At 32.9% G+C, this 12,028-nt stretch overlaps 1 protein-coding gene across 4 annotated transcripts in view; it reads left to right on the top strand.

The window, feature by feature from the left end:
• BRD10 (bromodomain containing 10) overlaps window positions 1-12,028 on the top strand; it is a 103,339-nt gene that overhangs the window by 74,374 nt on the left and 16,937 nt on the right. For 3 of the 4 annotated variants that reach the window (XM_082657465.1, XM_082657466.1, XM_082657463.1), the window contains one exon: window positions 3,324-3,413. The exons of the other annotated variant lie outside the window; for it this stretch is intronic. In XM_082657465.1, the coding sequence (XP_082513591.1) occupies window positions 3,324-3,413 (90 nt within the window). The remainder of the gene's footprint in view (window positions 1-3,323; window positions 3,414-12,028) is intronic. 4 annotated transcript variants of the gene reach the window in all.

Raw genomic sequence — 12,028 nt, 5'->3', positions numbered from 1 at the left:
TTTACCATTTAATAGAAGTGAAAGCTTAGGTATAAATTAATTCTTAAAACTATAATACATGTTCAATTATTGTTAGTTTTTTTGTTTTATTTTGTTTAGAGGGAACCCTTAAAGAATATGATCTAGTAGGAGGAGGAGTCCTAGGTTCCATGGTTTTCTCTCTGAGTGTGTCATCTTAGGTTACTTTATCTCTGTTAATTTTAACTAGCTTGTATATGAATTGGAGATACACCTTTTTTTGCCAGGGTTTGGACCAAATCACATTTTGGGGGCGGTTCCTTTCAGCTCTAATAAGATTTATGATTTTGTGACTCTCTCATGGGTTGCATCAAGTGAAAGGTTAATTTGAGGGAGAGTGTGACATCCTTGAAAAGGTTCTTCCTGGGGGATAAAGCTCTTCGTCTAACCTCTGCAGTATGACTGAAAACCTTCTCCTATGAGTGTTGGCAGTGTGACCCAGCTGTAATTCAAGCTGCTATGGAGCTTTCCTTTTTACCCCTGGAGGCACCGAGCCTTAGATATTTTTTTCAAATGTAAGGTAATGAGAAGGAGGTCTTAATAAGCTGTTTTGCTTTGTTCAAATAATGCATCTGTTCTCCTTATTGAGGTGAACATTTCTTATTGGATTGATTCTATTTTTAAAAGCACCATTTGAAAATGAATTGAGTTTAAAGGCCACACATATACCTTACTTTGTAGAGAGAAGGAATAGAGTGTATATATGACAGAATTGGCATAAATCAAATTATTTTTCCCTTGATATCAGTAATAAAATTAGAATTATGTTCCCATACAAGAATTTTCTAATATCTTGACTGTATATTTTGGGTATATATATTAGGTATTACGTATATATGTAGAGAGAGGTATATATTAGTATATAAAGAGTATAAATTGTCATGTAGATATTAAGTTATTTTAAGATAACTTCAAAGTAAATGTTGCTAAAAATATTTTGACCCTCAAATTCAGCAAAATTTATGTTTGAGTCATGTCATTTAAGAAACATTTGTCTTACCATTGTGCATTTAATTCACTATTCCATCCCCTATTTGGAAATTAATCTTTTTGAATTTTCATACTCATTTAGCTCCATACTACTAGCATGTTTCCATAGCCATGCAGATTTGTAATTCATAATCATTTAGTACATTATTGCTTAAAAATGTGATCTTCAGACCATACCTGGGAACTTGTTAGAAATGCAGAATCCTGTGTCCTGCTTCAGACCTACTAAATCAAAAACCTCCTTTTAACAAGATTCCCAGATGATCCTTATGCACGTTAAAGTTTGAGAAGCACTGATGTAGTACAGCTTACTTATAGCTCTTAGGCTGTGGAAATCATTCCTGATTTGACTTCACAACTGTGGTATCTGTTCCCTTAAACGGAATGTAAATATTTGCTTGCTAATTAAAAGATCTTAAATTTTTTAGGATGTGGTCAGGTGTAGGGGTATATGTTTTCATTGTTACCGTAAGTTTCTACAACGTACATGCAAAATGTACCCTTACTCCATGTGTAATGAGACAGCTGAGATGCAAGTGAAAACTCCTCTGAGCTTTGCCATATGTGCAAATGAGAAATCCATGGTGTGCTATTGACTAATACATCAAGTTCAGTGAAAAGGGTGTAACCATCTACAAGCTCTGTGGCAAATTTGACATGGTAGTCATAATAGCAGATTATACAATGAAAAGTTTAGTTCCCATTGAGTACTTTCTAGAAACCTGGTGTAGGGCCAGCATGGTTCTGAGGTTTTAGTGATATAACAGAAGTTGAAGACATTATCTAGTTCTAGAGGCACTTAGATAATTAGCTAGTGCACTGCTTAACCATCAGCATTTCTTCCATAATTCTAGATTTGGCAGATGGAAATGTGTAGTGTGTAATAAATATCAGCTGCACTGTCCTACTACATCATCTCATACTGTTTTCTATTCTGAAATTATTTAATTTGGGTTACTTAAATACATATTTTACCTGCTTTGTCAGTTCTGTGAGTTTGAAATTATGTAGATGTTTCTAATAATTGTTAATACTAAGTATAATTTATATTATCTGTGATAACTTTTTCTTTGTCTATTACGTTGAACCATGTTGCCATTTTTGTAGATCAAAGGCATATCAGCGATTTCATATGGTTCAACTTAATGATAAAGAAAGTGTCGGTGCTCCTAGTCTCTCATTTTTGTCACACGGTCATGAGGAATGATGTTGTAACCTACTTTTGCTTTTGTTGTTTTTGTTTGTTTTCTTTTAAAAGAAAATATACCTTTTAGGAAAACAACACCCTTACAAGAAATTAATGAATGTAAGAAACATGGGACTGATAAAAATTTAATGATGAATTAGTAGCTTTATAAGTATAGTGGGTTTATTTTTCATTATCACACAGTATAAACATTACAAGATTTTCATTAATCTAAAACTTTTCCTCTATATGTGGTTGCAGTTATCTTTTAGAAATCTTCTATTTCTTTTTCACAACAGATTTTTTAAAATATAAGCTTAAATTATTTTAGAAAAAAAAGTAAAATGTATCAAATTGGAAAAATTCAGTATAATTATACAAGAACTAAAATGTAGTTACTAATATTTTTGTTATTGCTGCTGACACTTCACTGTTTAAATCTTTAGTAATTAAGTCAAACTAGTTTGATTATTAATAACTAAAGACCAAGTGTTTTGGCCATTTGCCAGCATTACCAAGGTGAAATTAAATGAGCCACATAATTATGAAAGGAAATAGATGCTATCTCTGGAGATGGTCTTATTAAGGACTACTAAGAAGATCATATTAAGAATGTATACATAATTTCATTAACTTCTTTGAATATATTCATATAGTTGAAGTCCCTCTTTATTAGCAATCCCAACAGCAGTAATGCAATTTGTTAAATTGTATAGTTAGCAACCAAAGCAAAGGTAAAATGATAGTTCTCCAGGGGTGCATTTATTCACCTGCTAGGAGACTGCTTGATGAAGCATTTCTTAAAGGTGATTCAGTAACCTGTGAAATCTAGGGTGAGTTTCCAGATCTTTGTCATTCTGGGCTGAAAGTTAAGAATGTTAAAAAAAAAAAAAAAGTATCTGGATTATAAAGCAAACTGAAAGGTGGGGATGTGGAGTGAAAGCCTGAAGTTCATACATCATAACAAGTAAATACCTTTTAAAATATAAACTGCGGAGCTTTCTTTGCATTTTGCTGTTACAAAGACAAATAATTGTGAATTCAGTGTGTGTTAAAACAAATTCTGTTACCACATTTTGGGTGTTTTATATTATGTGTTATCAAGCTGTGTTTTTGTGTTTTATTTTAGCTTATTTGCACTAATCTTGATGAACTCAGGGAATTAATCACAAAAATCGAGAATGAACTCAAAGATCTGGAAAACAGTAGAAAAAAATCGGTAGGTGTTGATCCAAAAGTTCTATCTATTATTGTCAGCATTAAAATTTATTCCTGCTTCTTCCTAAAGCCTTTTTAAATCTTGTTGTCCTGAGTTACATAAAAATTTGCAATGAAAAATAGAAACATTGTTTCCTTTATTTCTCCTATGTGGTCTAGTTTTCATTTTTAATACACAAAAATGGTGCTGGGGCAAGTAAATTAATTTTGTTTGCCTGGTTTATATCAGGTATAGTTTTAGATATTTCCCAGTATACTGGTTGGTTGTTTTCTGACTGGTAGTTTTTTGGGTAGTGCTTACCTTATTATATATTATAATAATATAATTATTCTTAATTATAATTATATGTTTTTAATGGAAGTTTATTGCTTAGTAACATAAAATTTCAATTAGCTCTGACATAAATAACGTATGTAAATTGTTTAATCTTGCCCCAGATGTTTTTGATACATGCTTAACAATATGTCTTTTTTAAGAACCTTTATCAGCTGAAGGTCTTTTTTTAACTTTCACTATACTAAATTCACAATTAATCTTTACCTTCACTTTTTATTGTTCTTGAGAGACTAGAGTATAAGGGGCATTATTTTTATTCACTCAACACTTGGTAAAACAATTATTTATGAAATCAGTAATACCCATTTAACTGACATTTATAATTGTGTTATAGATTTGAAACACAATTACATACCAATAAATAAATGGAGAAGGCTTTAAGCATTGAAAAAAATCAATCACCATTAAAAAAAAATCCCTTTGTTTTATGCCTTAGGAACATCATGAAACCACTTTTAGGTCTTTGCTCAGAACCTGTTAATCTAGAATGATGTATGATAATAAGGTTAGTGATACAGCAAGCTTCATTCATATCAGCAGATTTGTTAAAGTCATTTTATATGCTGTTCAGAAAGAACATATTGGTAGCATTCTGAAGGAAGGAAATTAAAGTACCATAAAAGTACAACCTTCTGAGGTCGTTTAATACAGAGGTAAAACAGCCTTAAGCATTTTGGAAGTCACTCATATGATACCCCTGAGAGTATAGCTATAATCTAAGAGATGGGATAATGTTCATACTGATAGCCATCAATTAAGAAGAAAACATGTTCAATACACATTGTGTACAATATATAATCTGAGAATGCAGAAAACTGTATATTTTACAATTATTTCCATTAAAAATGGTTTGAATCCTTATTAGACTGTGAGGGGTTTTTTGTTTTGTTTTGAGTATATCAGCAATCTCTTCATATGGAATGAACCCCAAGTGTTGTTTTAAAACTTATCTCTGTGATGTATTTCTCAAACTATATTAAAATATTTTTTCCTCAGCCAAAAGTGTTTTTTTAATATATTTTATATGTATGCTTATAAAGGACTGATTCTGTTCTTTAATAGGAAAGAATAGTCTTAATCAGGGTTTTATTTATAGTTTTTTTGCAGAAGCCATTTAGTCCATACTTCATGACTCTAAACAGAATTCTGTTAATTAAATTTGCTAATTGGTTTTTATTAGCTGCAGTTAGACAATAACATATGCATTTTAATTTGTTCCCATATTATGAATTAGGGTTTTCTTCTTAATGGATAGTTTTAAGCATAATTGGCTTATATACTTATTTATAGTATGTATTGTAAGAGAAAAAGACTTTTGCAGGCATCCTTGAGTTTTCCTGTAAAGCCATCCACCCCCCTTCCATTGGTGGTATGAGGTATAAACATATTGCCTTCCTTCACAGGAACAAGTACAAGAGTAAAAGAAAACATAAATTACAAATATTTGACTCTATAGTCCTTGGGGACATGTTTATCAGAAAATTTTAGGTTATGTATGGGTTTTAACTGATTAGATTTTATGTCTCTAAATTTTTAACTTGTCCATGACCCTTGATATTTGCATATTAGTTTTAAAATATGTTTTCTGCTCTTCAAGAAATAGAAATTCTTGGAACTGAACTTAGTGGGGATAATGTTATTGAGATTACCAGTATACAGGATACTTTCCCCTTAAATTACCTGACTAAACAACTGTTTTCATGAACAACTTATCTCAATCAATGAAATGGCCACACAGCATAAAGGAAATAATAGTAGAAGTTTGCATCTCAGTGCCATTCCTTATTTTTTTTTACAAAAGCTGATACTGAGTGTGATAAATGTTATTGTAATAGTTCACTTTATTGAATTTTTATGTTAGTATTGGAGAATACCAGTTTATTTGTCTGTCATCACTTGGGAATAAGGGGTTCCACTTAATTGCATTTTCTAGGAAGCTGAAACCTAAACCTTCAGTACTAAAATTCTTCCTTTAATCATTTAATGAAAAAATTTCCCTGCCTCCTTTATACTGAACATAATTTAACACTTTTTTGATGACTCAGGGATCATTATGAATATCCATAATTGTACTGATACCCTAAAAATCTATTGATCTCAGTTACTCTAAACATTCACCAATAGGCCTTTAGATTATGTATTTTGAAGGTTTTTGTCTGCTTGTTTTTTTGCTTTTGTTCTGTCTCTTCATTGTCAGCCTGTCATTTCTTATGTGTGTCCATGTACTCGCCCTAGCTGATATACTGTCGGTTACAAAGCAAGTATCCGTATTATTAGAATTAGGCTCATAGTAAGGACCTGAGGAATTTTATTAATGAAATATATGAACTTGGCAATAGTGATAGCCATTTTGCTTATTCCTTGCTTGGTGAGCTTCCTTCACTATTGCCAGACAAATGAAATATTAATATTGATCTTCATGAGAGGATATCACTGTAAAAAATAGTGTTTAGAGTCAAAACAATTCTTTTGGGTGGGCCAAAAAGTGCCTTCTGTTTTTTAAGTAAAAATAAGACACATTTTTCATTTTCACCAAGAACTTTATTGAACAGCGTATTCACCCTTTTGTTCCACTACCTTCTGCCATTTTTTAGGCAAGTTCATAGTTCCTGAAATACTTTTTATCTTTTTGAGCAAAGAACTGTTCCAGGTGCCTTTTATAGTCTCCCGGGGAATTGAAATTTTTTCCATTAATAGAATTTCTTAAAGACCGAAATAAATGTAAATCTAAAGGTGCAATATCTGGTGAATACGGCAGATGAATTAGAACTTCCCAGCCAAGCTGTAACAGTTTTGCCTGGTCATCAAAGAAACATGCAGTGCTGCGTTATCCTGATGGAAGATTATGCGTTTTCTGTTGACTAATTCTGGATGCTTTTCAGCGAGTGCTGCTTTCACTTGGTGTAATTGGGAGCAGTACTTGTTGGAGTTAATTGTTTGGCTTTCCAGAATGAGTTCATAATAGAGGACTCCCTTCCAGTCCCACTTATATACACAACATCACCTTCTTTGGATGACGACCGGCCTTTGGTGTGGTTGGCGGTCGTTCATTTTGCTTGCCCCACGATCTCTTCCATTCCACTTTATTGTACAGTATCCACTTTTCATCGCAGGTCACAATTTGTTTTAAAAACAGAACGTTTTCTTTACATTTCAGTAGAGAATCGCATGTAGAAATATGGTCAAGAAGGTTTTTTGCTTAACTTATGTGGAACCCAAACATCAAAACAATTCGCATAACCAAGCTGATGCAAATGATTTTCAACGCTTGATTTGGATATTTTAAGTATGTCAGCAATTTCCTGCGTGGTATAATGTTGATTGTTCTCAATTATTGTTTCAATTTGATCACTATCAACTTCAACTGGTCTACCTTACTATGGAGCATCGTCCAGTGAGAAATCTCCAGCACGAAACTTTGCAAACCACTTTTGACACGTTTGATCAGTCAGAGCACCTTCTCCATACGCTGCACAAATCTTTTTGTGCATTTCAGTTGCATTTTTACCTTTCTCGAAATAATAAAGCATAATATGCTGAAAATGTTGCTTTTTTCTTCCGTCTTCAATAGTAAAATGGCTGTCTTGGGCTTCCCTGGTGGCGCAGTGGTTGAGAGTCCGCCTGCCGATGCAGGGGACACGGGTTCATGACCCGGTCCGGGAAGATCCCACATGCCGCGGAGCAGCTGGGCCCGTGAGCCATGGCCGCTGAGCCTGCGTGTCCGGAGCCTGTGCTCCTCAACGGGAGAGGCCACAACAGAGGCCCGCGTGCCGAAAAAAAAAAAAAAAAGTCTGTCTTTTTTAAATCCACACTGATATGACAGCCGTCACATATAATCTAACAAAATTGTTTCAAATGAAGTTAAAGACAGCTAAGTGCCACTAGAGCCATATTACGGAAAAAATCAAAGGAACCTTTTGGCCCACCCAATATTATTCAGCAGCAGCTTTCAGATCTACGATGGCTTCAGTAACAAGGAAGGACATATTCCATATAAACATTTGGTTGTCACAAATGCTCTTACTAAAGATAGAAATTACATATGTGATAGAGGATTTAATGTGGATTCGTTTAAAAACCTGGCTGCTTTTGGGAGCTCCTCTGCAGGGCCTTTCTAGATAGTTTTTCCTACCAAAGCAACAAGGAAGAATTACTCCATTTCCTCATCCAGGTCAACATTCCATTAAAAAAGCTTTCTTAATCTCTTAGAGGTTTTGCCATTGAGCTACTCATTGTACTGGAAGATTTACAATCTTTTAAAATCTAGATTGTTTACTTATTCTTGCAAGACAACTAATTCTACTTACGATTTATAATGTGAGGAGAGAAAAAATGATTTAATTTTCTGAGTTTGCTTTAGTTCACTTGATCCCATTACTTCATTTAAAGGCTTATTCAAAGAGAACTCAGCGTCCTTTACGTCCTCCAGTGCTATACCAGACATCTGACTGATATAAATAGAAGTATGTAGTTTGACAAAATCCTTTCATTTTGTCTATCTCATTATTATTTAGATCATAGGATTTTTTTAGTGCCCTAAAGGAGAAATCATGACATTTTATTGGTTTTTTTTTTTGTGGTTTTAGTCAAGAGAGAAAAATTGCATTTTGCTTAATTATTTGGAAAGTAGTCTTTTTAATTTAGGAAATTTATTAGTTTTCCAGAGAGAGCTAAGATATTGATAAATTTGCTTGATCCTATTGTATTTGAAATTTATTAGACATTTTTGCTGTGTAAATAATCAAACTTGGTAGATTTTTGTCAGGCTAATACAGAACTGGTTATATTTCTGAATTTCTCATGTGACCCTTTTTTTCTTACATTTCCTTAATTTCCATATGTTTTATATCATAATTTAGATCTTCAAAGAGGTTTCAGTCTTTTTGATAATGAAAAATCAGTATAGAGATAAGGAAAAGGGAACATTTGGCAAAAAAAAAGTTATAAGAAAAGAAAGCTTTTCTGGATTATGAAATGATAAATGATAGTCTTATCAATATAGATAAACTAAAATTTTAAATATAATACCCTGTCTTTCTAATACACCTTTTAGCAGTTAAGCACCTCCACACTGAGCAAGTTTTAAGACAGACTTCAAATATTTCTGTATTTCATATTCAGTATGTAAGAAAAGCTATAAAATTGCCTGGACTCTTTGATCCTATTATCCTAATTGATATTTAACTTTCATTTTCCCTCATTTTTCACCCTACTCCCCTACCCCTCAAAAAAGTAATTTACACAATAGTGTGTTCAGCAGACTGTCTCTAATAGTAGAAATTTGGGAAAAGCCCATATGTCCAACAGTAGGGAGATGACTAACCAAGCAATAATATTAACACAGTGGTATATCATATGGCTAGTAAAATAAAATATTTGTAGATCATTGTTACTACATGGAAGTATTCATGAAATGTTAAATTTTTTAAACATCCAAAAAATATATGCATAATTATTATAGTATGTCAAAAGGCATGTTTTTAAGCATGTTTAAGAGAATTAGAAAGGAATTTCAAGTCATGAATAAAATTAATCTCTTATGTTTTAAAATAATTAAAATTCATAATACAATAATAGCATTTAATCTTGCCTAACCAAAGGCTGTGCATTAGCTAGATCAAACATTAGAGAAATCAGAAGCTTAGATCAGAGGTAGTGACACCCTAGTTTTTGGCCACAGAGTTTTGTAAAAGCCGGTGGTTATCAGTGAGTAATGATTCTGCCCACCCCACCCCTGCCTATCGCTGCTATGAGACTTTGGGAATGTCTGAAGACATTTTTGATTCACATAGTTGAAGAGGTGGTACTGGCACTTAATGGATAGAGGCCAGCCGTGCTGCTAAAAATATTCTACATTGTAATGATCCTACGGTGCACCTGACAGCCCCGCACAGCAAATAGTTACTGCCCTCAGATGTCAGTTGTGCAGAGATTGCAGAACCCTGGCATATGCCTGTTTTTGCTCAGGGCCCTAGTGTCTCATAAGTTGCTGCTGCCAGCTTATTATGGGGAGAAAACAAGTTGATGTTTTGACACTTAAGTAGAAATCAATGAAATCATATGCCAGATTCCATGATTGAGACCATTTTATCATATCGTATATTTCTAATTAAGACTTATATTTGATGGAACTTGTGAATGTCAGTATTAACCTTTACCCTTTATGATTCTCAGATAGTTAAAAGAATTCTTGACCTTAGCTTCAGATCCATCTCAGCTGTCTGCAATCCATTATGATTTATGGCCTCTTTTCAGTATGGTCACCGTTTACCTTTTACCTTCATTATAGGAAATGAAGTTATAACTTGGTTGTATATGTATTTTCTTTGTTCATTTTTTAAAATATGATGGAAAACATTCTTAAAAAGTGAAGATATAGTAAGAAATAATACACAGGTAAATGGTAAAATATAGTCAAATTATGTATAAAACTTCACTTATGAATTTATATGAACCCCTAAATCATAGTTGCATATAGTAAAAGCTTGATATAAGGCAAAGAAATTATTATACATTAATCTTATTTTCTAACACCTGTAACAAAGAAATTTTACTCTATTATAGTGTAGGATTTTGGGATTTTTCCCTCTTCTCTCCATATCCCATTTGCTCAGTGAGGCATCAAATCAAAATTATTTTATAGCCATCTATTTAGAGTAAAAAGTCTATTTTACTACAGTATAAGGAACTTTAGATACATTCAGAATCCTGAATATGCCCTTATTAACTTAATAACTTTAGTTGTAGATATGGTTGCATCAATATCTAAATTGTCCTTAAATTAGTTTTGTTTAAGTTTTTGGCAATTACATCATTGTGTATCTTGTTTTCTTATTCTAGATCTTTTGATATGGTTAACAAAACTGAAAACTAGCTCATCTGTGGGGGGAAAAACACTCTGTCTTTAAATTGTCATAGTTAAAGCTTTCAAAAAATTAAAATAACCTTTCGGAAACCTTGTACAACAAATAAAATAAATAAGTTTCTTTACCTGTCATATTCTAGTCTTATTCATTAGGCAAATACTTCCTCACTGTTTTCTGTGTACTATTCATAATACCAAGGAACTTGGTTGAAATTCAGAGACTAAAACAAAGTCCTCATCCTCAAGGAATTCACTTTAGAGCTTAAGCTTTTTATCGCCAATCCTGGGGATAAATTTTTAATTTTAATCAGGATTGGTTGCGCTAACTCCTGTCCTTTTATAAAAGACTTAATCTTTTATTTTCAAGCCATTTTTTTAATTCAGAGATCACCAGACACTCTAGACACTTGCTTTACTTCCCTTATTGACATGTTAATATATTATCTGGGAGTGGGACTTTATGGATTTTACGAAGAATCAAATATTAACTGACTGTTCAAAATAATAGTAAGAAAAGAGAACTAGATGACAGGAAACGTGAACCAGAACAATAGCTGTCTGGTAAGACAAAACTTCAATTGACTGTAGTCACTGAATTATCTGAAAATGCATTATCCTAATTTATTTACGGTAAGTCTTGCTTTGGGGCATTCTTTTTGACATTTAATAACTACTCTGCTCAACTAAGAACTGGATTTTAACTCTTGTTAATAGTGCTCACTGTTTCAACTTACTGCAATGTGGCATAGTCTGTATCCCATCAGGGAAACTTTCTTAAAAACAATATTTGAACACCTCTTTTCTTCTAATAAAAGTTCCAATTAAAAGGGAAAACTGTTGTTTCGTATTTTTACATCAGCCAGAGAATTCATATTGCGTGTTCCCAGCATGGAGTGAGCTTCAAGGAAGAATTGAACTAGGTGACAGCTCCTTCTATAATTAGAACTTCATAGTGTGGCTTTTATTATTTGCCTTAAACTCTTTTGAATTAAATATCACACACACTTATTCAAATGTAAGTAACAATCTAAATGCCAAATATTTTTCAAAGCCCCAAGTAAATTTGTATTATTTTCTATTTAATACTCTACTGCCTTTCAGTGGTAAGAGTTCTGGAAAATTGAATTTAAATCCGTGAGGTGCTTAAGACCAGAAAATGAGCTTCACATCATTCTCTTTTTTATATTACAGAAGATATCAAAATCTTTGGAAAGCCCCTAAAATTTAAAGATAGGGTAGTTTAACCTTTTGTGAACTAGGGAAAAATACCATCCAAAAAATAGAGAAGATTGAACAGTAACAGAACTTTCCTACCATCTTACCAGACTCTGTAAAAAAGGTAAAAATGGGGCTTCCCTGGTGGCTCAGTGGTTGAGAGTCTGCCTGCCGATGCAGGGCACATGGGTTCGTGTTC

Source organism: Grampus griseus (genome assembly GCF_964374135.1).
Source record: "Grampus griseus genome assembly, chromosome: 6".
In the NCBI taxonomy this organism is placed as follows: domain Eukaryota; kingdom Metazoa; phylum Chordata; class Mammalia; order Artiodactyla; family Delphinidae; genus Grampus; species Grampus griseus.
The sequence above is the reverse complement of the archived record's forward strand: the minus strand, read 5'-3'. Positions and strand labels throughout refer to the sequence as shown.